Consider the following 27,896-nt stretch of genomic DNA (forward strand, 5'->3'; position numbering starts at 1 on the left):
TTTATGATAGGAAAATAAAAACCAAACATCTCTATGTGCAGTACTAGGAAACATGACTAAATGGTACAGCCATACAACAACTGAAGCCACTATAGAGGAGAGTACGTCAGGACACAGATCTACAATATTGTGGCATGAAAAAGAGTACAAAATAACCTGATTTAAAAAAAAAAAAAAGGGCGGGGGGGTAAATATAAGCACAGGAGAAAAGAGATGACCAGAAAGATATACAACAAAATTGACAGTGACATCCTCCGAGTGGTAGAATTATGATTTTTTTCTAGTTTTGCTTACCTGGTTTCTAAATTCCTTACAATAAGAATGTCTTGTTTTCTATATTATATATTTCCACCCCCACCCCAAGAAACTTAACCTTCATAAACTCAACATCATGTTCAAGGTTTGTTCAGTGTAATATTTAAAAGACAATCTATTTTGAAAAACATCTAAAATGATGACCAATTCTTAAACCTCTGCATTAATATTTTCAATCTTTCACACACTTCAAGCTTTGCAATTTGTATAAGGTTAACTAAGCTTTGTAACTTTCTATCTTAAAAAGATAGTTTTTTTATTATTGTGTTTTAAAATGACCTGTGATATCCAGTTGTTAAACATTAGATGGTGCTCAAAAATCCCAATATGAATTCAGGCAGTTTTCCTTAACAGATTATGTTTGCTTCTAACACAGCTCTTTTTCACCAGTTGTGAAAATTTTAAAGACAAGTAAATATAGAACAATTACCTAAGCATCTAACTATGTAGGTCCTTTGTTTCTATTCCATTCTATTATTAGTTTTACAGTAATTTTTAAGGCCTACAGGATGATATTGTCTGTGACCACCACCACGAAGGTGACCATAAGTGGACAAACTGCAAACAAGTTCACCATCACTACTATCCCCACCATAAAATTGTCCTAATATGGGACAACACAACTCAAGGTTAATCAAGTCAACCTCTTTACCTCTCGCTGCTTTAAAAAGGGAATTTTTCATCTTGTTTAAAAATAGCTTTATTTTTCTACATAAATCCACTAAGAGACCCACGTGTGGCTCTATCTCAAGCACCAGCCAGCAAAACTGCCTGCCAGAATGCTCAGTTTTTGCTATCTTTCCAAATGGTAGGACACAGCTATGTCCAGGGATTTCATACTTTTTTGAAAATTCATGCACATTCTTCTTGTTGAAGGTTCAGAAATACAGCAGTTGGTAATCCTTCTGGAGACCAGTTATAGGACACATTACTTTCATACTTTGCTGTTCAATAAACGTGGGGTGGACAATGAAGTAAACTAACAAAATTACCATATAGTACCTTAATAAAATTCTAAATGCTCTAACATAAGATACTAAATATATATACACACACATATAAATATACATTGTTTCCTGCTAATCATTTTACAAGTAATCAAGTAGCTAGCCCAGAACCCATACACTAGCTGTTAGTAAAAATACTAACACTTGGTAAAAGAAAAATACTTACATACCCTGTGACTTTAAAAAATGCTTAAGTATCCAAACCCAGGGAGCAAATTACAGCTACTCAGAACATCATTCTAAGTGAACTGAGGCAGAGAAAACAAAGGTGCTAAAGAGGATTTGAATCACCTAAGCTGCTGAAACCCACTGGATGATTTCCTTGATTCAGAGTCTTTCAGCACCATCTTCTAGAAGAGATCACATAACACTGTTACAAAGGACTTGGGGAAAAAAGGACCCCTGCTTTATCACTCTGGCTCTCCAGTAATGCTTTACATTTCACAGTGACTATTTCAATTCAATTCCCCACCCCTCAACTAGCTGACATTTAGCTAATGCTACCATTTTCCAGGTCTAAGTGAGTTTAACAACAACAACAACAAAAAAAAAAAAATCAAGGGATACACCATTCATAAAAGGGAAACCTAACTATCCTCTTCATATATCTGCTCCTTTCAAGGAAGGGCATAAAAATGGAGATGAAGGAGGATAGACAAGCACTAGGAATTTGACCTTACATTAAATATTATAAATTGGCCAAATAAATGAAAACAATGATTTTCTCCGGCCTGAAAGTACCACTTAGGCACTTAACATGACAGTTCTGATATTTCCAAATACTTCTCCATGTTCAATTTAGAAAAGTAATCTGTCCCACAAGAGTAAACCAAAGAAAAAGGTCTTAGGTTCCTTAGTCAAGATTTGTCCATTATTTCCTTTGTACAACTTTGGCTGGACTACTTTTTATCAAGGTAAAGACTAGAAAAATGAAAAATGAAGTTAAGAGCATTGCCTCTTTCCCCATGAAAAGCTGTTACAAAGCATTTTCAAAATAAAGTGTTATTCAGCCACAAATGACACCATCACTTTTCTATTTGTAAGGAACAACATGGTTGCCAAAGCGTTTTTCTATATATGCTCTTTTGCAGGGCAAAAAGTTTTACCTATTTGATAGAGAAACACAGTAAAAGTGATCATTTAAAGTCCTAACTACTAAGTAAAAGCTAAACTTCTCTCTTCCCCCTAGATTCAGAGTTCCAACATTTTTAAATTTAGTATTTTGCTGTTGGAGGAAGGGACTTTTTGGCAATGATGAATAGAAATTTAGTTAACCAAAAAACTGTTCCACCAAAGGTAGCCTAGCAAACAGCCACTCAGGCAGAAAAAGTAATGATTTATGCTATATGAATAATACAAAAAAATGAATTTTCATCTGTTTACCAGGTGTTTACTTCCTGGGGGAGATTTTTTACTTTAAAACTGTGATTCTCTACCAAGAGTCCCCAGATGTCAAGAAGTCTATAAAAAGAGGAAAATGGAGTTGCCAAGTTGGGTTAAATACCTCAAAAGGACTAAAGAAAAGCCATATACTAGCTTCCAATAAGGCTGCACAGGTTATTAAAACAAGCTGCTTTGCTTTTAGGTGTGATCACAACTGGATGTTAGCACTGACTGGCAATTAGGTCTGTTTACTGAAAATGACAAAACCATACTTAAGTTTGCATAACAGATGATCTTTCATATTATGACTTCAAAGAAGTGATAAAGAGGACCCCTTGAGGTTGAAAAAGAGTACTCGTCTCCCTTCATATTTAAGATCAGGATGAATTTATAAAACAGGGATGGGGAAATAGCTCAATTCCCTTGGCCTAAAGAGTAAAACATCTACTATGTTGTGGGGGTTTCCCCTCCCCCTATCTTACACTGTCTTTCACATGAAGTCAATTTACAGATTTCCTATAAGCCTTCAGTGACCTTGCTGTACTATCTACGACACATTCTTAATATTATCTCTACAATTTTTACAAACTCTTGGCAATTAACTTACAGGGCAGTTAAGATTTTTGTGCAAACAGAATATAGCAAGACTAGGGCCATACAGTCAATGAAACAAATATTTACTGAGCATTTACTGAGTGGAAGATGAAAAGCATAAAGCATAATTAAAGAATATTCTCCCTTGCCACCATAAAAAAAAAAAAAAAACTTAAAAAAAAAAAGATGTAAGGCCAGGTGCGGTGGCTCACACCTGTAATCCTAGCACTTTGAGAGGCCAAGGCAGGAGGGTCACTTGAGACCAGGAGTTTGAGACTAGACTGGACAACACAGTGGACTTCCTCTCTAAATGAAATTTTTTTTATTTTAAAAAAAGATTTAAACACCCAAAAATAACACAATACAGCATAAGAAAACATAACCAAAGCAGAAATAGTTAAGGACTAAAAGAAGGGAGGAAGGAAAATATCAGCATGAACTGAATATATCCCAGAAGAACCTTGAGGGATAGTCAGACTTGTACAGATAGATTGGGTACCGTAAGGGTTGGGGCTCAGGGGCACATTCTACATGGGAAAAACAGCTGATGCAGAAGCCTGAAAGAAAAAGGGATACAGTATCTCTAGGGGATTATTCAGAAACTAGCATGCATGTGTATAAAACAACTAGTGAAGTACTATTCACTCAAACATTACAGAAGCTGTACAACACAGGGCCTGGCATGTAAAAGCGCCAAATAAATATCTGAGCGGTCTAAAGAGGGAAAGTTAAAAAATAGGTCAAACTCATTACCTCCCCCTCCCACCCTCTCCAGAAACAGGATCTTACTCTTGTCACCCAGGCTGGAATGCAGTGGCAACAATCATAGCTCACTGTAACCTCGAACTCCTAGGATCAAGCAACCCTCCCACCTCAGCCTCCCAAAGTGTTGGGATTACAGGCCAAAGCCACCATGTCAGGCCTTTTTTTTTTTTTTTTTTTAACAGCTATAACTTTTTAGAGAACAAATCACAAACCCAGTAAGACAGCTCCTGGCACTTGAAATCCAACTGTATTTTTTCCTTGCTCTTTCCTTTCTAAGCAAAGGGTATCATTATGAACAAGCCATGTAGATTTTATCAAAACACTCATCCATGTTTAAAAGAGATACATACTGAAATTTACAGATAAAGTGATCTGTCTGGAATTTGCTTCAACATAGTCCCAAGGTGGAGTATGGATGAAGTAAGATCAGCCAAAGTTTACCATTGTTGAGGCTGGGTACATGGAGGTTATCTACACCATTCAACTTTTGTATGTTTAATGTTTTTCCATAATAAAAAGTTACATACTGAGCATCTACCAATAATGTCTGTCATAATTCATTAGCACCTCAATTTTAATAGTTTCTACTACCAGTACTATTATACTAGTCCTCATCAAATCTTCTGTTTGCCCAAAGTATCTAATTCGCTTCTTGTTCCATATGTGTTGCCCCTGCCTAATCCAGATCATCATCACTCATTATCTTTGTCTGCAGCAGACCTCTATCAGCCTCCAGTATGGTTCTCAATGAGGCTCTGCTGGCATTTCAGGTGTGATAATTCTTTGTTGTGGCAGACTGCCTGAATGTTATTAATACAAAACATTTGGCACTAAATGCCAGCACGGCAACACCTGCCCCTCCACAGCCTCCACTGGGATAACCAAAACCACACACACATTTCCTAAAGCCACCCACTGCAGAGATCCACTTCTAGTCCTGGATGGCAGACACATTTTCCCAACTTATCTGAGTAATTTAGTAGCTCCCTACAACCTACAAGTTCAGTCTCCTGTCATTTAAACCAGCCCTACCTTTACCTAGCCATACCTCAGCTTCTACCAGACTAATCACCCTCCAAGCTATTCAGGCCAATCTTCTTATTATCACCCACTTCATGCTCACTACTACTATCTAGTTTCCATTCTTGGAAAATCTTCACCAGCTTATACCCTGGGTTTCTCAAATCTGAGCATACACTGTCTACTCCTAAGCAAACCTCTCAAACTTTGGTGTGTTTTTCCAGCAGAGTTTCCTCTACCTAAAATGCCCTTCCGCCAGTCTTCCAAAAATTGTACTCACCTGTGGAACCCCAACTCCACTCTCCGCCTCTCCCCAAAGCCTTCTCTAAAGAGCACCTCCCAGCCAAAATTAGTTGCTCTCTTTGGCTTTCATAATACCACAAGAGCTGTCACACTTTGGTGTATAAAGCTCTCTCTCCCAAGACAACTGATTTCTGAAAGTGAGGACTGCTCTGCAGTTTTGCAACACCAATGCCCAGATGACTCAGATGTTCAATAAATGAATTATTTCCTCAGTACGGCACTTGATCGTATTGGTTTTTTTTTAATTTTTTTTGAAATACACACCTTCTCCCCAGGTATTTAAGGTCAAATATCATAACGTCAAGGCTTTTGCAAACGCCCACCACACTGTAGGCTCTTGAGTACCCACTGACTTAACCAAAGAGTTAAAGACAACGGATTTGGTTTTAGCCAGATTTAACGTATCAACTGCCATGTGAGTTGTATTTAACTCACACTACTTTTGAGCCCCCGGGCCTCGTGCAGCAAAACTGGGGCACAACCCTGAAGCTGGTTCGTGAAAATATTACTTGTCGATGTTGTTATTGTTACAGTTAATACTGACAAATGAATTCTAAAAACGTGTACTAAATGAATAGAAGTAAATCAATTTCGTTTTTCAACAAATTTTTCATTAAATTAGAAAAGATCGTTCTTTTGAAGTTTTCATTCTGTTTTCTATTTTATTGTTTTCTAAGTTATGTTCTATTTTCGCAATACTCTAAGTCAATTTCCCAACCAATAGCCTCATGATACATTTTTATGAAGAAACTTATTTAATACGTCAATTATTTTACCAAGCCTTGGAGTTTCTAATGAGCTTTCCTGCTTAAAGAAAGCTTTTAAAGCGTTTTTCCAGCTCTGCGGTATAACGTGGGCTTTCTGGGCGGTAGACCTGGGCACGTCTCTCTCTCACCTATCAATTTTCCAGGCTCACACGCAGGAGGGGCTGCACACACACCAACCACCACCTGCCGCAGCCAAGGTACAGGACGCCTTTCCGAAGCGCTGTAGCGCGGACCAGGCGAGGGGGAAAGGGTAATTCTAACAGCACCAGAGGCTGCACTCGAAACTTTTTTTCCTTAAATGAGTGTTTTCAACATTAGTTTTTCCTTAAACGCAAACTTAAGAAGAACTGGTTGAACAAGCAGGGACAAGGCAAACCTGTCTGAAGAATGAAGCATTAAAACTTAAGGGCTAGAAAGGAAGAAAAGAAAAAAAAAACAAAACTTAAAGGCCTTTCGCCTTCCTCGCCTGGGTTCAAAACAACAGCCGGAGCCAACGCGCCTAGCCGCGGTCCCCGGGGCAGGCCGGCTGCGGGCGCCCATGGCGACCGGCAGAGGCTCGGACCCCGCGGTCTCCCGCCCCGGGCGCGGCGACGGGGGCCGAGAGGGGCCAGCAGCCCCACAGCCGGCCCCGCGCGAGAGCCGGAGAGACGCGCCCGCCGCCGCCTCCCACCCCAGCCTCGCGCAGCCCCAGCGGGGCCTGGGCAGGGCCAGTCGCCGGGGAAAGGGGCGGGCCCGCCCCGCCCGGGGAGCCGGGGGCCCTCGGGGCAGTCTCCCCTTTGTCCGGGGACTCGGGGCGCCCCCCGTCCGCCCCCGCCTGCCCCCCGGGGCCGCGGCCGGCGCCTCACCGTGATGTTGCAGTGCAGCGTGAGCGGCGGCGGCGGCGAGTGCGGGCTGCCCGGCGGCGCCGGCGGCGGCACCAGGAACTGGCAGTGCAGCTCGTCCAGTTTCCAGCTGACGATGCGGAATCGCTCGTGGTTCTTGTCGAAGATGGACGCCAGGAACTTCAGCTCGGCTTTGAGCCCTGACACGGACATCTTCCCCTCATCTCCGGCGGGAGGGGTGCGGAAGGGGAGCCCGGTCCGGAGCCGCCGTCACGGCCGCGACCGCCCCGCGGGGCCGGCCCGGGCCGCGCTCTCGCGGCTCCGCCTCTCTCCGCAGCCGCGACCCGCGTCGGTGCGCGGCTGGAAAATGGCGAGGGGCACGGAGGCCTCGCCGGGCGGTCGTGTAGTGGCCTGGGCGGCTGCTCCCTTTGTAACCGACTCCACGGGCAGGCGGTGACGGCCCCGCGGCTTAAAAGGGCAACAGCGACACCGCCCCCGCTACCGCCTGGGAAAAGGCTGCCCCCACCCCGCCCCCATCCCCTCCCAGTCCCGGCGCGTGCACGCGGCCAGCGCGCGCGCCCGGCCGCCCCCTCCCCGCCGTGACCCAGCCCCCTTCCGCCCGGCCCATCTGCTCTGCTCCCCGTACCCGCGGACTGGAGGCCGGGGCCAGCTGGCGCGCCGGGGTCCCAGGACGCCCGGAGGCTCCGGAGACCCCCGCGCGCCCCCGCCCCGGCCTGGGGCCAGACACGTGCGCGGCCTATTGCGCCGGGCCCTGGGACTGCTCCTCCACGTGGCCCTCGGCGGGCCACCCACTCACCTGACCCAGGCTGAGCTGCGGTGGGCGAGGGCAGGGTGCGGGCCTGGGGCGGCTCCGGGGACCCCAGCCAGCCCACCCTGCTTCATCTCCGCTACTCTTGCCCTAGCCCGAGCCACCACTTCTCTAGCCTGGGTTCCGCAGGGACCCGCTGCTCCCTGTTTAGTTCTCAATCTATTCACGGTGGACGGTGATTTTGGCCCCTGCGGGCCTGCTCCCTCCCATCTCCCAAGATTTCATCTTTCCCTTAACCACCACCTGTGTTCCCTGTGCCGTTTATATTCATCATTATGTAGTGTCTCTCCTCCCTCTCCCTGTCCTCTGCCTTGACCTTTTGCCCTGTTTCCCAAGCTTAAGACGACCCTCTCCACTCCCCATGGAAGCAGGGCTGTCCCTTATTTTCATTAAGGTCTTAGTTCAAATGTCATCTCAAAGAGGGCCTCCCTAACGACCCAATTTAAAATAGCCACCCAGTCACCCTGTATTACATCATCCTGTGCTAACTTTTTGCTCAGCACATGTCACTATCTGATATTTTTCCTGTTTATTTGTTCATTGCCTCTGCCCAATACGGATGAGTGTCTTATTCAGAGCTGTATCCCCAGGACCTAGAACAAGACCTGTTATATAGTAGACACCCAATATCGTGGAATTGAATGCTCGCTTTTATCTGGAATCCCCAGCACTTAACACAATCTCTGGCACATTCTAGGTGCTCCCCAAATGAAGGACTGTATAGCAGTCCAAAGAATACAACACAATTGGGCAGGCAGTAATGTGCAGGAGTGGCTTCATCGGCATGTAGCCTATGGAGTTGCACAGGGCTCCTAGCTTAGAAAGGCCCTAAGCATGGTTTAAAGCTCTGCTATCGCCATCTTGAAATTCTTAATTTTTCAGCATTTTTCTTTCACATCAGTCTTACCTAGAAACACCTAGCCCTGGCGCCTAAATGTCTCCTGCTTCATGATCTACAAGAGGTCCCTGGTCTACTGGTCCCGTTAGATGACAAAATACAGAACAAAACAGGGATAATTAAGGCCACTGAATGAGGAACAATTTTAAAATTTTTATTTTTCATTTCCTTCTGAGATATTGTATCATGTTATAGTGCTTCTTAGACTTTAAGGGGGTCACAGACCCCTTTGAGAATCTAAAAAGCGATAATCCATTTTCCAGGGAAAGTCCTTCTGCATATAAAATTTTGTACTTATGGGGATTCAAGGCCCTGGCACTAGAGGTACCGCTATACACTGCGACTGGGAAGGGAAAGGGTTCCAGTCCTGGGCTCTGAATCTAGAAATAAGTAGAATGCTGTACTGGCGTATTGCTGGGTTAAGCACATGAGTGGTTTGCCACTTTGTTTTTCCTTTAGTCACCAGTATTCTTGGGACCCTAACAGGCATGGCAATCTGAGACAAGGATTTGAGACAACGGGGAACAAACTGTTCGGAACTTGGTATGACTGTGAGAAGTAAAATGCCCTAAACAAGTTATTTAATCTCTCTAGGCTTTATTTTGTCATCTCTAAATTGCTATGAGAAAATAGTTTTCTAAATTGCAAGTGCTTTTACTAGTTATATCTCAGAAATATATACAAATATTAATTCCACAATCACTTTTTGAGCATCTGCTGCATGCCAAGCCCTGAAAGGACTAGAAAGATTCATAGATATAGTCCCCAAATTCAAGACCCTTAAGGTTTAGCATAGGAAACAAAACATTGTTTCCTCATGCTTTAGTCGGCAAATAATAGAAAACCGATTCAATGTGCCTTTGACAATAAGGAAATGTATTACTTCACATAATAGGAAGTCTAAAGGCAGGACAGGCTCCAGGATTGGTTGATTTGAGCCTTAATATCATCATCAAGAGCCCAGATTCTTTCCATCTGCTTTGTCAGGCTGACAGCAAGGTGGCTGTAGCTGTTCTTGCAGGTTACATCCAGACATGACAATATCCAGAGGCATAAAGGACATTTTCTTCCATGTCTCCTAAGACACGGGAACTTTTCCAAGAATCATCTTAGTAGACTTCCCTCGTGTCATTGGCCAGAAATATGTCCCATGCCCACCCTAAACCAATCAAAAATAGATGGGATTGCTCCTTGGATTCCCATCATCTGGGATGAAGTGGCTGCTAGAGAGTGTCCACAGTGTATAATGTGGACACCTGAGTAAAGAGAACAGCAGATCATATGTGATATGAGGTCCAAACAGAACTACATATCAGGGGAGGAAGAAATTCATGCCAGATATCACTCGCATGAAAATGTGGCCATGTTCAGGGGACATGTGAGAGCCCATTCAGTTATATAGTACAGCAAGGAGCCAAGAGAAAGATGAATTTGAGATGTTATTTGTGACCAGATTTTGGAGCTCTGAAATACCATGCCAAGAACTATAATGTAGTTTCTTTCAGTGAGAGTCTTTTTTTTAAGAGGATTAATCTGGCATTGGTGTACAAAATGGGTTACAATGGGTTTAAAAGTGTGAAGTTGCCACCAAGAAGCAGTAAGAAACCTGGTTCTAGATCTGGCCTGCCATTAATTCAATGGGTCCAGTCACACCCAGCTTAGAGGCTTCCCAGTTCCAAACGCTAAACAGCCTTTGGATCAATCCAAGTCAATAGTGATTAAAACTGAAGTAGGGGAAGTGGCAGTGGGAATAGAAAGGACTACACTGATTCTAGGGACATTTCTGAGATAGAACTGCTAGGTCATGGAGATCATGAGGAGATAGAGGGAGAGGAACACTTTGAAATTCCTAGAGCAAGTGGCTGGGAGGGAGTGATACCATTGACACAGCCAGGAAGATGTTGAATTTGATGTGCTGATGGGACTTCAAGTAGAGAATTTGTGTTTTAGGCCTGAAGTTTATAAGGGAAGTCAGGGCAAGGGATATATAACTAGGTTAGCCACACAGGAGTGATGGCAGAAGCCATGGCATAGGTGTGAGCACTGAGTCACAACCTGGACTTTTGAAAGGACCCTGAGGAAGGCTCATCACTGGGGGATGGAGGGGAAAGGAGTTATTTCAAAATGTCAGAGGATGACCCATGTGTTGAATTATTTGTCAAAAGGACAAGAAAGGGGCTGGGCGCAGTGGCTCACGCCTGTAATCCTAGCACTCTGGGAGGCCGAGGCAGGTGGATCGCTCAAGGTCAGGAGTTCGAGACCAGCCTGAGCAAGAGTGAGACCCCGTCTCTACTAAAAATAGAAAGAAATTATCTGGCCAACTAAAAATATATATAGAAAAAATTAGCCGGGCATGGTGGCACATGCCTGTAAGTCCCAGCTACTCGGGAGGCTGAGGCAGTAGGATCGCTTAAGCCCAGGAGTTTGAGGTTGCTGTGAGCTAGGCTGACGCCACGGCACTCACTCTAGCCCAGGCAACAGAGCGAGACTCTGTCTCAAAAAAAAAAAAAAAAAAAAAAGGATAAGAAAGTTCAGGACCAAGAAAAGGCCATGGGCTTTAAGACTTAGGAGGTCCATGGTGTTTTAAAGAAAACCATTGCAATAGAATGGTAGCCATAGGGTCAGAGTGATGTGGAAGTGAAGAGAGTGTACATAGACTACTTCCTCGAAAAGTTTCAGAGTGATAAGAAAGAGAAATGAACAATGGTTTGCAATAGTAAAGCAAAGGGAAGCTTTTGGGTTTGGTTAGCTTTTTATTATAGGATAGACAAAGGTAGTTGACTATGAAGTAAGCTTCAGGGTCCCTTACAGTTACATAGGCTCCTTCAGAGTAAACATTAACTTTTGTTCCTAATTTGGTATTTGTAATTTTGTATTCTTTTTCTTGAAGGGGGCTCCCAAGATTGAATAAGCTTCTGGCCCTACAAACCCTGGATCTGCCCCTAAAGAGAGAGCCATTTATAGGCAATGAAAACTAGAGATACAGGGGAGGAGATCAGGTGTACTGCTAGGTCCTGGCGAGGAGGGAAAGAATGGAAAAGAGTTACTCAAAGGGAGTCCCCTCCACAGAGGCCTGGGGTCGGGGAGAGAATTGGGGAAGACACAAAGAAATGTTAAGTTAAACTGGAGGGTTGTTGAGAGACCTCATAATGAATGAATAACCCTGATTTCATTAAGGCAAGTTTGGGGATTGGCAAGACAGATAAATACAAAAGCCAGAGGTCAAAGGAGGGCTGACAAAATTTGGTTGAAAACTCGGATCATGGAGTCTCACCTAGAAGTATATGAAGGACCGTAAAACCAGGATGGGGTTGAGAGTCTGGAAGTCTCCAGGAAGACAGAGCAGGTTCAATGTGAAAGAAGGAATGAGAGCTGCCACAGCCCATACGGTGGAAGAATTTCAGACTTCAAGAAATTGAATGTGGAAGAATTACCAGTGACAGCACGTTCCATGCTATTCTGTTCCAACATATCCGTTAAGACTGTGCCCAAATGCCATCTACTTTATCAAGGCTGTGCTAGTCCCCCAATTGAATTTTGTTTCTTTTTTTAGAACCATGTTTGTGGAAACAAAATTGAATTTTAATCTCTCCTTTTCCTGAATTTCCCAGCACTTTGCCTGTTATAGCACTTATTTAATTCTGCCTTGATTATGACTAGCTGGTTTCATATTTGTTTCCTCTGTTAGATTACAAAATTCTTGTCTTAATCCTCTTCATTCTGTAGCACACAGCCCAGTCCCTGGGACATAGAAACCACCCAATAAATGATTGTTAAGTGAATATAGCTTATTGGAAGCGAAAGCCACATAACATCCTTAGTTAGAGAGGCTGCAAGTAAATTGTAAGAGAAGTGATCTAGTTTCACTGAAATCTCAGGGAAGGTGTGAGGACCTCTCCCTGTCTAAAGTGTGCACACATCAGCATGTGGCCACTAGGCCCAGACAACCACAGTTCTACCCAGGAGGCACAGGAAACGGAGCCCATCCCTGTTGAAATGAACAAGTGACTCATTACTCCACTACAGCCAACTCAGCCAGAAAGTTTTCTAAGCTAAAAGTTTCTCAAATTTGGACTCTGAATTGTAATTAAACTCCTATCTTTAATTTTTGTTTTAGTTAGCAATGTCCATCATTTCTCTCTTGCCTGTACTGTAAAGGGCTTTCAGATCAAGGTGCAAACACCTTAAAATTGTAAGACTTTGAGGTATATAGAATTTGAATGTCATTCTGAAGAGAAGGTCTAAAGCAGCACTGTTCAATAGAACTTTCTGCAACGATGGAAAAGTTCTACACCTGCCACTACTAACCCCATGTGGTTACTGAGCACTTGAAAAGTGGTTAGTGTAACTGAGGAACTGATTTAATTGTATTTAATTTTAATTAATTTAAATTTAAGTAGCCACATGTGGCCGGTGGATACCATATTGGATAGCACAGAATTATAGATTATTCTATAATATCACATATAACTTGGTATAGTACTTTTTAAAACATGTTTATCCTTCCTTACTCCTTGAGAACAGTGACCAAATGTTACTAATTATCATATCGTAAGTGCCTAACACATACTCAGTGCTTAATAAATGTTTGTTTAATGAATGAGCAATACAAAAAACACCAAATTTCACTTTCTCTGAACTTTGTTTTCTCATTTCTAAAATACAAAGGTGTGCTCTAGCTCAAAAAAAATTATAAGATTTTAGTTAGCAAATATTTACTTGTTCAACACATTTACTGGGCACCTACTATGTTCCAAACTACTTCATCTTTGTCGCAACCTTAGGAAACTATCATTATGCCCTTAAATAACTTGAGTTTCAGAAAAGGGAAGTAATTCGCCTTAGATCATGCAACAAATAATTGAAAAAGTCAGAATTTTAACCTAGGTGTATCTATTTCCACTACACTGTTGCTTCCATGTAAATCATATAAAGATAAATGTAAATATTATAGATAAATATAAAATAGCAAATAAATTAGCATTGAGTGGGCAGGGTGGCATAGCAATTTCACTAGATTGGAATACATATCCTCCTGTTAGGAAGATCCATGGTTCTATAAATAGATTGTTGATTGCTGAGTGAGAGATGCCAGCTCCTACAGGGAGATCACCTGGGCTGTTGGGAAGGGAGGCTGTTCCTCCAGGGAGGCTGGCCAATACAGTGGGAGGCCCTCCTGAACCCAGTGACTGGGGGGAGTGCAGGGGGAAATCAACCGAACCGCCCTGGTATCTACTATAGAAAATCTCTAGGAAGCCTTTCCCCTCTGTCAGCAGCATACGAAAGCCTCAAATAAAAGATTTCCTCCTCATCCTTTCCATAGTCACATTCATACAAAATGTTCTTTTGGAATGTTTAAGGCTACTGAGTGAAAACATCCAGCTCTTTCTAGATCTAGCTATAACATACCTTTGACCCAATAATTTCAAATCTAAGCATTTACCCTAACAAACTAGTTAAACATGTACATTGAGATTTAGTTACCAAAAGTGAGGGCAGCAGCAAACAGTTATGAGGCCATTGGGGAAATGTGAACATTAAATATTTGATGAAAATATGGAATTATTGTTTAATCTTTTTAGGTGTGACAATAGTATTGTTATTACTATTAAGTTTTTTAAATGAGGCTCTTTATCTTTCACAGATATTTATGGATGAGATAAAAAATCAAAGATTTGGTTAAAATATTTATTCTAGCTCTTTTTATAATACTAAAAGACAAGAAAGGACCCAGTCTTAGAATTGGATGTACCATGTTTTGGTAACGTACATACAATGGAATAACATACAGTCATTAAAAAAGGTTGTGTATGTATCTGAATGTATACACCGAAATGGTAACAGTGGTCGTTTTTTGGTAGTGACTTTTCGGGTGATTTCAATTTTCTAGCTGTTTATAGTTTCTGAAATGTTTACTTTGAGGATATGTTATTTATGTAATTAACATAAATACCTAATTTTAAATTGGTTTATAGATATTTAAAGTAGAGAAATGTAAATTATAAAACAATTTTGCAAAGAAATTTTCAAGGGCTAGTAAATATGTGGCTGTTATTTTTTTTCTATCACAAAAAGACACCTGAAAGAGACGTAGCTCAGAGGCTAAATTACAAATACCTGAACTTCAGGGCCCAGGGCTAACAGCCAATGCAACTGACACTTTTGAAATCTCACCTTCCATTGGAAGAATTCCTCCTCCCCAGATCAAGATAAATGAGGGCGCTTTTGCTTTGGGTTTAGGTTACAGGCTCTTACATAGGCATTTCCTCGTTTGGCATATTTGTCGCTGGGTCTTTCACTTAGCTTGTGGTCCTTCTCCGCAGAGCAACTGCAGCGTGAAGCAAGACCTCGTCCTGCCTGTGCTCCGTGGCTGCAAGGTGGTGCTATTTCCAGGAAGAATTTGTGGAAACACAGACTTGATTCTGTTTTTGGGGTTTGCCATAATCAATTAATGTATTATAGGATTTTGAATAGCCGAAGTGCCTAGGATCTATAGTCATCTCCCTGGTCACATTTAGGTCTCATCTTGCAAGATATGAAAAATTAAGTAATAAGAAGCACAATCCTTCAGACCTAATGGGCCAAGGGGAAGATGACCTGGCTCGCTCAAGGCAAGGATATTTTTAACATTTACAGACAAGCTTCTCCTGCTAAAAGCCTTGGGCTCCACTCAGAGTTGATGAAGACAAAACCTGGAAGGAGACTGTGGTAGAAATCAGGAGAGTGGTCAGGGGACTAGGGGCTGGTTCTGGCTCTCTTGGCCACTCTGCATGGAACATGTGGCCAGTCACGTCCTCTAACTGAGCGTCAGCTTCTGCGTGCATCAAGAGGTGTGTTGGACAGGGTTCATATTTTCATCATTCAAACATTTGCTTAGTTTCAAGTATGTGCAAGGCAGTTTGCTAGCTCTAAAGAGAATAAAGGGTCAAGTTGTTTATAGGCCCGAGGGCAGAGCAAATGTGAACACCACAAAAGATCAGACAGCCTGAAAATAGGATGGTAAGTAGTGCTTTTTTGGAATGGAGTATGGAAGGACAGGGACAGGAGAAAGAAATACTTTGTCTCAGTTGAGGAACTGATTTGCTTTCTACTTTCTACATATAACAGTTATGTTATTTAGTTTCCCTCGGGATTTCCAGGAAGCCTAGAGCTGGTGGTAGTTTGGGTTCTTCTAGAAGTAAACTCTGAGACACAGATTACAGTGCAAGTGATCTATTTTGGAGGTGAGCCCAGGAAACACTATAGAGGACTGGGGAGATGAGGCAGGGAAGCAAAACAGCTCACCACGCAGGCAAGTGGGCTCAGTCCCTCCACGGAGCTCTGGGGACATTATATATGTATGTCAAAGTTCCCCCAACCATGGGGGAGAAGGCTGATGTGTTGATCCACCAACTCCCCATTCATTATTGGTTTACGGGCTGTTTCTGCAGGCGTTCACGCTCTGGCACTTTCGGCTTGCATTGTGCATGGCTGCACACGGCCCCAGGAGAGAGGGCTGCAAGTGCTGGCAGGCAAATCTTTGACTCTTAGTTTTGGATATTTGTGGTCCCTCTGTGGTTGCCCCTAACCTCGGCCATTATCCCCTTTCATAGTAAGAGCTGTCATTGGACATACAGCCACCTAACCAGAGACTTAAACCTTTTCCAACTTCCCTTGCAGGTAAGCGTGGCCAAATAGCTAAGACAAGGACAGTGGGGTATGCCTGGAAGGGATGTGCACCACTTCCAAGTCTTGCCTTTGAAAGGAGAGGACATGCACCATCCTATGCCCCGCACCACTTCCTGCTTCCTCCTGCTGGACAGCCAGGCCAGAGCAGCCAGCCTGGCCTCGGGGATGGAAGCCACACATTGATGAAGGAGCCGCCCTTCCAGCTCTGGAGTGTATTTCATGACTGCCATGTAGGAGGGAAATAAACTTCTTTCTAGTTTAAACATTACATTTTGTGGTCTCTTTGTTATGTCAGCTTAGCTTGTTCCCTCACCAATACTCTCCCTTTCTCTCAGGACTGTTTTTATTTTTCCTTTTTAGCCTTATTTTATTACTCTTTTTGGATCATGTCTTTTAGCACGACTCCAGGAAAGAGGCAAGTAATTTTAAAAAATAAGGAACGACTAAACTCTCATTAATGATATTTGCCATATTCGTGGCTGCCAATCATCATCTCTTTATTTGGAGAAGGTTCTGTCAAAGAGGAACAAAGCCAGATATTAGTTAATGTGGTGAAAACAGGTTTTTTGTTTTGTTTTTTTTTTGAGACAGAGTCTCACTGTGTTGCCCGGGCTAGAGTGAGTGCCGTGGCGTCAGCCTAGCTCACAGCAACCTCAAACTCCTGGGCTCAAGCCAACCTCAAACTCCTGGGCTTAAGCGATCCTCCTGCCTCAGCCTCCAGAGTAGCTGGGACTACAGGCATGGGCCACCATGCCCGACTAACTTTTTTTTTTCTATATAGATTTTTAGCTGTCCAAATCATTTCTTTCTATTTTTAGTAGAGACAGGGTCTCGCTCTTCCTCAGGCTGCTCTAGAACTCCTGACCTCGAGCGATCGTCCACCTCGGCCTCCCAGAGTGCTAGGATTACAGGCGTGAGCCGCCGGGGCCGGCCATTAAAACAGGTTTGATCCAGTAACTACTGACAGTAGGGAGAGAGCTGAGCCCCATCTCGATGTGCGCAGAGGTGACTGGGCATCAGCAGGGAGAACGAGGGAGCAGGAAGGGGGAAGGAACAGGGCTAAATGAGAAATTACACAGGGTGGGTCAGTGTAAAGCAGATTAGGCCAGTGTGTCCGCTCGCTGACGAGCGTCAAAGTTAGAACTTTCTGTCCTCCCACTGAGGCCAGGAGACAGAGGTCCAGTCTTTCCTGATGATTACAGTTCAAAGGAACAGCTTTCAGGACCTTGAGAAAAACACTCCTGAGTTGTGGGAGATGCATATACATCCCACAGAGAAAGAGAAAATACTCATAATCATGAGCCCTTTCTAGTAAATGCTCTAAGAAGTGGGGGGTCAGGGCCTAGCTCAGGTGTTGGCTAGAATGAACGGTACATTTTTTTGACAGCCCTGAGCTTTTCCAGCCAAAAACTCAAAAGGGGACTGGTTTATCCCAGGGACAGCACCTCAGGCTTCCAGGAGCCATTAGGGTTTGGTGGAGTCTGGGAGTGCAGGGGTTTGAGTGGAGTGTTCCTGCCAAGGGTTTTGCCGACCTCAGTTCCCCCAGGAGGAATCCCACCTCCTCCATGCTGGAGTCAGAACTCGCACCTCCAGCCTCCTGTGGCCAGGGTGCGGGCACTTAAGCAATCCCTCTGTGCTCCTGGAGTTGTGAGCCAGCAGGATGAGGAGGCCAGGCTGGGGAGGGCGGTTGTCAGGTAAGTGTGGAGGTGAAGGTATTGGGGCGCGAGGGCATGGTGCGCCTGGGTCTGAGAGTGAACACGGGCTGCAAATGGAAGTGCTTGTGCCCCCGGAACCAACTGCCACCACCAGGATGAGGCTTGCTGCTGGGGTGGTGAAGTTAATGAAAACGAGAGGCAAAAACAAAAGAACAAATCACTTCTCTTTTCTCCAGCCTTTCAGTCTCCTTCAAGGATCCCCTACTATCCTGTAGGCAAAGGAGAAATGTGTCTGTAGCCCCAGCACCCCAAGCCAAGAGTAGAAGGGTCAGTTTGAAACCAGCACAGATCTTAAAGTAAAGGCGTTATATGTTCTTAGGTGTACGTTACTTGCACAGTGGCGTAAATTTGATTACTGTTTGATTTATCTCTCTTCCCCTTGGACTCGGCTCTCTCCCTAAATGAGCTCCTCTATTCCCATGGCTTCAGTTACCGTCTCTATGCCTGACTGCAACTTTCTACTCCCAAAGCAGACCTCTTTCCGGCACTGCCGTTCTGTACATCCAACTGCCTCTGTGTCTTCTCCCGTTTGTCTCCCAGGCCTCTCACACTCAATGCGTCCAAACCCAGGGTCTGTCCCTTGGGCCTGCTCCTCCTGCAGCATTTCCCAGCTGCAGGCATGCACCACCCTTCCGTCCTATCTCACGCCAGTGCTGAGACTTACTCTTCATCCTTCCCCTCTTTCTCTTCTCTCACACTCAGCACAAAGTGACCTCCTAAACATCTGTAGATGTCATCTTCATCTCTCCCCGTCTCTACTAGCCCTGCCTTGGTCCAAGCCACCACCCTCTGCCGCCTGAGCCGCTGCAGCAGCCTCCTGAGTAACTGCCTGTGTCTGCCTTGCTCCCGCCACCGCAGGCTTCTCAGTGACCTCATAAACATCTGTCATGATACCTCCATGTTTAAAAAACCTCCAGTGATTTCCCTCTACTCCTAGGGTAAAGTCCAGCATGCTGGCCACAGCCTGCCAGGCTCTGAATGGCCTGACTCTGCCTACCACCCTAACCCATTTAAACCCCTAGACCATTTGTACACCAGGCCACAGGTTTGCTTTTGGTTATTTCAAAGCTCCGTCTCTTTCCTGCCTCAGAACCTTTGCACATTCCTTTCCTTCTGCCTCGATTTCTCTTCCCATCTCCCGGGCCCTTTGCCTATCTTCTACTCATCCCTCAAGTCTCAGCCGAAATGTCACTGCCTCAGAGAAGCCTTCCTGGATCTCACCATCATCACTGTCACCTGGGCTAGCTAAGGTGTGATTTTTATCAGCTCCAACAGCACTCTCTGATTCTTCTTGGCATTCATCACATGTGTAATCATTTATCTGTGTAATGACTTGTTCAGTGTGTCTTCTCAGTACACATAAGCTCCATGAGGACAATGTCCCCTTGTTCACTGCTATAGATCTAGCACATATCACAGTGCCAGGCACATAACAGTGCTCAAAAAATATTTGATGAATGAATGAATGAGTAGAAAGATAACGACTTTGAGAGGCAGCATAGCATAGTGGAAATCACACTGGACCAGCAGCCACAAGATCTGGGTTCTAACGCTGGTTTCATCATTTCCTGGGTAATCTTTAGCAATAATATTAATACATTTCAGTAAGCTTTACTGCCCTAGTCTTTGAAACAAAAGGATAATGGTCTCCAAGATTTCTTTAGTCTCCAAAATGCAGTGGGGATTACTTCCTAGTGATGACCCCTGTGGCCACGTGAAAAGATGTCTCTACCTTGACCTCAGTTCTGGAAGGGAAGAGCAATACCTTTCCCCAGCCTTCCCAATTCACCTGTCCCATGTCCTCCCAATCTCACCACTTTGGGCTTGATTTTGGAGTAAATATCCCTGTCATTACCACCAAACCTACAGTTGTCCGATGTATTTGGGAGATTAAGAAATGAGAGAAGTTAAGGTGTGTCGAGTTTCCAGCAAAGACAGGAAACTGGTTCCCCTGAAACAACTTCCCCTCTCAGGCTTGAGAATCATAGGGTCAATTTAATGCAAGTCACTGGAACGTTGCCCATACCCATAAGCTGTTCCCATCCTTCCTCGGGGGAAAATGCTGTTCAGGTGCAGGCAGGGAATGGTGCTGAGGGTAGAAGCCGGCACAACCCTCGGTTCATGCACAGCAGGCTCTGGGATGGGTTGGGGCCTGCTTGTGTGTGGGTGTGTCAGGTATTCGGGAATTCATGTCAAACAAAATCACTTCTCTACGACAGGAAGGTCTGAATCACAAGGCACTGACAAGCTGTCTGGTTTCCCCACCCTGTGGCCTTGAACTCTTCCTTCCCTCCTCCCCAGTCCACCCAGGATCAGTGCACCCCCTGCGCAAGGGGTGCCAGCTCCAGCCAGAAAGCAGTCCTCAGACCCTGCCCACCCCAGTCCGCGCAGGGTGGTGTCTCAAAGCTGTCTCGGGAACAGCACAATTATATCCAGAAGAGCTGAAAGTAACATTTGCCCCCAAAGATCCCGTGGCCCCACTGGATTACAATACTACCTATATAGTAGTATATATACTTCTCACATGCAGGAAGCTAAGGAGGAACTGTGTGAAAAAGATCACTCTGCAAACAAGAATATCACATTTCCACAAAATCTGAGCCATAATATGCTTTCTCAGAGAATTATACTGAATTGGTCACCTTTCTGAGATGGAGTGACTCGCCAGCTTGCTCTGCCTAGGGGAGACCAGCTGCTTAAGACTGTGTGTTATTTGCAGAGAACACCTGACATGGGGCTGACAGCCTCCCATGCTCCGTGTCCCGTGCCAAGCCAAGTGTGGCTCGGGCTCCATCCTTCCAGAGCCTGCACCTTTTTCTAATTTGTACAAAAGGCATCGTATGAGCTTGTGGTGGCTCTGGCCTAGGACTCCAGGTCTGCAGAGGATAATGACATGTCAGGAAGAAGCATGAGTTCACGTTGTGCCTTTGGTCCTCTCTTCTGAACTGCCTGCAAAACATTATCTTATTTCTTCAAAACAGGATCTGGTCATTTATTCATCTTCTTTGTGCTGGGCAGGATGCGTCCTTAGGAAGTTGTATCAGAATGTATTTCCCAAGAGAAAACAGAAGGTACTCTTAGATTAGGATAAGTCAAGGAAGAGGTTTATTAACAAAATAAAAATTTATAAAGGTTGTGGGGGAACCATAAGGAAAGATGCAGTAACCTAGAGCAGAAGTTCCCACCATCCTCCCCACCCCGCCCCCCCACCCGCAGGAGGTTGGGGGGCGGTGAGGGGGAGCAGGGGCGGGGCCTGGGGGAGGTGGGGCGGGGTTGGGGGGAGTGAAGCTTCACATATTTACATTTACAGCCGCTCCTCATCTCTGCATCACTGCCTGAGCTCTGCCACTGCCTCCCCACCTACCCGCCCAACCCCAGTCTGTGGAAAAATTGTCTTCCATGAAATCAGTCCCCGGTGCCAAAAAGGTTGGGGGCCACTGACTGAGAGCTACTAGCAGCCAAGCTGTTGTCATCCCTAGACTTAAAGAGATGGGAGCATTATCAACTCCTTGATTACCAGAAGTTGGAATAAGAGAATCGGGTAGAGCAATGTTATTCAAAGTGTGAATTGCAGACCTGTGCAGGTCTGCACACTGTCACCAGTCTGCGAGATACACATGACAGTTCAAAGTAGATGTTTAAGGCCCTCCTGTTACAACAGGGGCTCCGTTTGTTGTCTGTGGCGAACGTGTCTTACTTTACTCAATAAACTTGACCTCGTGCTTGCCTTAAAAACCAAAAAGTAGATATTTAGAAAATTTCACAGGAATTTAACATTGCCATAGTATCAAAGTATGTGATCAGTGTAAGCAAATGGTTGGAGTTTAGGTTTGCGTAGGAATAATAATGATAATGCAGCTGAAATGATAGGAAAACAATCTAGGACGCTCACTCAGACTGAGACACACCAGAATGGAAGCCGCCTGCTTCCCTCACTGAGAGAGTCCTGTTCCCTGCCCTGCCCCCTAAACAGACAGACAGACAAACGAATGCATGAATGTCAACTGAACTTTCGTGTGCTAGGTGACCTAGCAAAAAGTGTGAATTCCATCAAGGCTAGCTAAGGTGTTCAGTTTGAGCTTATCTTCTTCACTGTGTGATGATACGGAATGCTGATGGTGAACGACTGTAATCACATGCTGACATAGGGTGGCTGTCTAAGGGAAAAGTTCTGTCAAGAAAATTTGAATGATAAAATGAATTCTTTGTGCTTCTGCAGACAGGTCACGGGTTTGGTCCCAACTTTTCCAAGTTGCGCATTAAATGGCCAGACCTGCTTTTTTGTTTGATATCTTGAGTATTTTAATAATCTTAATACTTTCATGCAAGGAAGGAATGCAAGCCTGGAAGAACAGAATTTCTACACATTGGGATAGCACGTGCCATCACTTAACAATCATCAATGAAGTTGGTGATAATTCTGATAATCGTACGTATGTCAAAAGTTAACACCAAACAACTTACAAACAAATTTGATAGAACATTTTCAGTTTTATTTTTCATCAAAAGAAGATCCACACATAGGAAATGATAGATCCAGAACTACAAATTTATAGGATAAACTTTGCCCTGGCTACCGATGAAGGTTTGGAGATGAATTTTTGAAAATACAGCATCACTTGCCTTATTTTGTATAAAGGTAAAAAGTGAATAACCCGGACCTGCTGAAATTGTTGAAAATCTCTTCTTCCATGCTTGTCAGCATACCTTTTTAAGACTTATTTTTCTACTATAAGTGTAATATTTTTAAAATGTTGAAACAGTGTACACATACATCATACCATGCGGGTATCAGTGTTGTCAGTCCAACCTAGATTAGGTAAATTAACAAGCAAAAATCAAGTTGTTTGTCACATTAAAAACTTAAAATATTAATATATACATTTTTCTTTCAAAGTATGTGTAGGCATTTAATATGCGCAGTTACTATATCCTTCATAATGTTTAATTTAGATACAGTTATGGAATGACAAGAACTTAGGCATGTAGCAACAATTCTCTATATTAATCACCTGTATGTAGATTTTCAATGAGCAACATATATAGTTTTTTTGTAATTATCTTCTTTTGTTCTCTATGTTAGGTTTTTTTTTTAATTATCTATTTTTAATATAACTTTATAACTTTAGTAATAAAACATCTGGTCTTATATTTTGCAAGTCATTGCTTTTTAATTTTTCTATGAATTAATCTTTTAATAATTCATGTTTCATTGTATTTTATAAAAGCATGATTCTCAGTTGATTGGAAGTAAAATAAAACAAACTGGCTTTCCAGCCCAGATGGTTCGGGGAGCGCTTTTGCGGAGTCAGCTGCAGGAGAGGGACCAGGAACTTCTGTGAGGGATGCAGCCAGCCTACAGCTACTTCTTAGGGACAGAGGGACAAACAGAGCCCTGACTGCACCAGCCTGCCTCCAGTCTCCAGCTGAGGCCCTCTCCCATTGTTCCAAACCAGCCAGAAGCCAGAGGCCCTGGCACCCTATAGAGCCGTCCTTACAGGTCAGCCTCCAGGACAGAGGGCAGGATGCAGGAGAGAAGGCACATCTGGGGGGGGCACAGAGGTCAAAGTAAAAGCCATAGTTTGTGTCCCAAGATGCTGGTTGTTTTGTGGGCAATAGGCAAATAGACAGTCAAGAGGCAGTGTAAGCCGGGCGCGGTGGCTCATGCCTGGAATCCTAGCACTCTGGGAGGCCGAGGCAGGAGGATCACTCAAGGTCAGGAGTTCGAGACCAGCCTAAGCAAGAACAAGACCCCATCTCTACTAAAAATAGAAAGAAATTATATGGACAACTAAAAATATATATAGAAAAAATTAGCCAGGCATGGTGGCGTATGCCTATAGTCCCAGTTACTTGGGAGGCTGGGGCAGGAGGATCGCTTGAGCCCAGTAGTTTGAGGTTGCTGTGAGCTAGGCTGACGCCACGGCACTCTAGCCTGGGCAACAGAGTGAGACTCTTGTCTCAAAAAATAAATAAAAAATAAAATAAATAAATAAATAAAAATAAAATATGTAAAAAAAGAAAAAAAAAAAAGAGGCAGTGTAATCAGTGCCAGGACAGAAAGAAAGCTGGGGTGCCAGGCAGAGTGCGTCTACTCTAGGGCACATCTAACCGGCCTGGGCGTTCAGGGATGCAGTGGCTTCCTAGGGAATGTGATGTCCAAACTGAGGAATGAAGAAAGAACGATAGTTAGGCAGGAGACAGGCCAGTGGGGAGTCGGGGAAAGGGTCACAGCAGAGGGAACAGCCCAGAAGCTGAGTGACGTGAACACAGAATGCAAGCAGGTGAGGCCGGACAGGTGACCATGGTCAGACCATGGGATGTCAAGGAGTTTGACTTTATCCTAAAATAAACCAGGTGTAGGTTTTATGCTACAGAAGAAAGTATTGATCAAATCAAAACACAGGGGAGGGGGATGAGCAGGAAGAAGCAAAGTTTGGATTCAGGAAGGAGCAGAGATGATTGTAGCAATAACTAAGCCTTGGAGAAGGCTTATCGGTGCCATACACAGTCCTAAGCTCTTAACATGCATAATTCATTTAATATTGCCAACACACCAAAGAGATACCTTTATTATTCCCACCTTATAGATGAAGAAACTGAGGCACAGAGAGGTTGGGAAATAGCCCAAGTTCACACCACTAGTGGGAAAAAGAGCTAGGATTTGAACCTAGGTGACCCAGCTCCAGCATCTGTGATCTTAATCACACTCTAGGGCAGAGGAGCAAGCCAGAGTAGGGAGACAGGGGCCGGGGTGGGGTAGGGCAGCGTCTGCCTCCCTCACTGTCTCCTCTATGGCGAGCCCAGCGAGCATGAAAGCTGTGGCTGCCCCTTGTCCAAATCAGCTATTCCCCAGTGCCATGTTGGTCTTTGCCCCCACCCCTAAGATGCCCAAACCTGTCGTCTGTGTTGGATGAGCTTTTCTCCTTTCCATTTGGCATCTTGCTTATGCTACAATGGCAAGAACACAAGAGGTTGGATACCTAGTCTCACTTCCCAGCCTGACTCTATGGCCCTGGTCACTGAACCAATGGATGGACTCCTGCCGGAAGTGTTCCTCCTCTGGTGGCCCCTCCTTTTGTCTTTTGCACAACCTGATCCAAATTTGCTGTCATTGCGGCATTCCCTCCCATTCTGGACATTTCGGTGATTGATAACTGCATTATTTTATTATTGGTCTCTGACTGTATTTGCTTTTCCAGTTGATCTGTGTTGCTTATGAAGTGCCTTGTCATCTATTAATCCAGGATAGTTTCTGAGTTCCTGTAGGGGGCACAAACAAGCAATTCGATGTGTGTGCCTGTGTGTCCCGAGGGAACAGGGCACTGCTGAGTTCAGGCTAATTATTAGCTCGTGGTCTGTCAGCAAAATACATTCACAAGAAAGCAATGTGCTGTTTTGTCTCTCGCAATGACGTCATGTTGCTCATGTTTTATGTTTTTCAGAGTTCATTAGTTTTTATTTGTTCCCGGTTAATATCCAGCTCAATGGATCGTGTAAGTGGAATACCCCAAACTCAAAGTCACCCACTTAAAATTTAGTCGGCAATATGTGCTCATTCATTTTTTGTAGCAAAATGTAAAAAGTAAAACAGCTAAGGGCACAGGATCTTGGAGCTAGACTGCATGGTTCACATGCTGACTCAGCCAATTGCTAGCTGTAAAATACTTAATAGCTTTAAGCCTCAGTTTCTTGATCCAAAAAATAGGAATTATTAAATGAGAGAGCCCGTCTCAGGAAAGTCCTCAACCATTATTAGCTTCGATTATCATCATGCTGACTAATGTGCATTAATGAGAAGGAAAACGCTCCAGAACCACCCCTGAGCATGCCCATTCTCTCATCACATCAGGAGATGCGCATGCGCACATACTCATGTTCTGGTCCAAAGCCCCTAGTCCAGCAAAGCTCTTGAACTCAGAGGCCCGGGCAGTATCCAGTTTACTTTACAGTGGAGCCATCACTTCTGCTGATTAATGAAATTGACATAACGCCCACTTTTTTTTTTTTTTTTTTTTTTGAGCACCAATCACATGCCTAAAGCTGTCCATGTCAAGAAGAGTGTGCTTCAGTGGGCTGGAGTGGGCAATCCAACTTGGGGAAGAAGGAGAAGTGAGAGTGTGGAGATAAGGATAATAAACACTCAGGGTAGGTAGGAATCTCTGAAGGTCAGGGAAAGGAATTGGGGCCCATTAATGAGTCAGGACAAAGCTGGCCATGCACTGGTCATGCAGATGGCTCTTTGGAGAGGACATCATGCAGGCCCAAGGCTACAGATCCTAAGGGACTGCCTGCAGCTCTAGGCTATCTGTGGAAGAGGAGCAAAGGGTGGCATCTGGTTGAAAGAGGGATAGGAGATGTGGCTTGAGCCTGTGTCTACAGGTGGAGTTACCTGATTCCTGAAACAGGGGTAGGAGATTATGCCCCAGTCGGGGGACCTCAGATCAGAACTCTGCCCACTCACACCCTCTTCTTCCTCAGAGCTTCCTTAACAACAAGCAATGGGTAAACTATTAATTGTTGGAAAGCTTGGCAGACTCCCACGACGGTGTCTACCAGGCTAGGCCTAGCTGCCCTTAACCTGCGACTGAGGGTGATGCCACTTGCCCATCAGCACACTTGGGAAAATCTTTACATTCGTGGACACGCCATGACCCACAGAGGCGGCCGTGGAGGGTTCTTCTGGTTTGGGTCACAGCCCTAGCAGCTGCCTTATAAATGTATAGGGTTGAAAGGAGATGCCCTGGAGCTTAGCTAATGGTTTTTTTTTTTTTTTTTTCACTCTCTCTCTAAAATGAAGGGACTGCTAGTGTTGTTCGCTTTATGAAAGATAGATCTGTCGCTGTTTTAGAGCACTGGGAAAAGATCTATTGGGAGGAAGCTAGCCTGAGCCCTACAGAGACACTGTGGTCCCACCTATCTGAGGTACCCAGCCCTCTTTCACTGAGCACCAGCTGTGGCGTCCCGGTTATTAATCCGGGTTCAGCCACCCTCTGGTGTGTGGCCTCTGAGCAGCTGCTTGACTGTGCCGAGTCCTGGCTTCCGCCCCTGTGAAGGAGGTGGTCACATTGCCACAGGTAGGGAGCGCCCTGCCAGGCACTCTTGTAGGGTGATGGTGAGGAGTAAGTGAAATAATACGTGTGATTAGTAACTTAGTAAATGATCAGGCACATGGCAGGTGCTCTGTAAATGGTAGCCCCAATAAACTTTATAGTTTTGGGGGTGAAGGTTTCCCTTGGATTTAGCCAGTGACAGAGGCATTTGAAAAGACTGACTTGTATGATGGCTATTTCCTACAGGTGAGAACCTCTCCCATCCTCACCTCCAGAGATGCTGGGCATTTGCCCAGCGGGGCACCTAATGCTCCTTGCTCTTGCTCTGGACTGCAGCAATCGCCCTAGGGATAAGCAGGACGGCCACTGCCGACTGGATTGGAGAGAATCCCCCTCTCTCCACGCTAAGCATAGGAAAGCCACTTGTATCCTATGACCCCAGGAAATCAAAGGAAATGAAAACCTCAATTTAGTCCCCTACTCTCCAGTTGATGGGCAGTAGATGTTTGCTATTGTGAACTGAGCTGTTAGGAACATTCTCTGTGCATGTCTCCTGTTTTGCATAGGTAGAGTAAAATCGCTGGTTTGGGAGGTGTGTGAATATTCAACCTTATGGGACGGAGGCAAACTGTTTTCCAAAGTGGTCATACCAGTTTACGCTCCTAGCAGCAGTTCAGAAGAAATCTCAGGATCTATACCCTCTGGTGGAGTCACGAGCAGTCAAAAAGAATGAACACCATCTACAAACAGCAACAAGG

The 27,896-nt window shown here is 44.4% G+C and overlaps 1 protein-coding gene across 1 annotated transcript in view; it reads right to left on the reverse strand.

The window, feature by feature from the left end:
- The window catches only part of UBE2Q2 (ubiquitin conjugating enzyme E2 Q2), a 55,613-nt gene extending 48,195 nt beyond the window's left edge, over positions 1–7,418 (reverse strand). The window contains exon 1 of the mRNA XM_045541992.1: positions 7,000–7,418. Within this exon, the coding sequence (XP_045397948.1) occupies positions 7,000–7,188 (189 nt within the window). The 5' untranslated portion in view covers positions 7,189–7,418. The remainder of the gene's footprint in view (positions 1–6,999) is intronic.
- Between the last annotated feature and the right edge of the window lie 20,478 nt (positions 7,419–27,896).

This window comes from Lemur catta, chromosome 1, assembly GCF_020740605.2.
Source record: "Lemur catta isolate mLemCat1 chromosome 1, mLemCat1.pri, whole genome shotgun sequence".
NCBI classification, from domain to species: Eukaryota; Metazoa; Chordata; class Mammalia; order Primates; family Lemuridae; genus Lemur; species Lemur catta.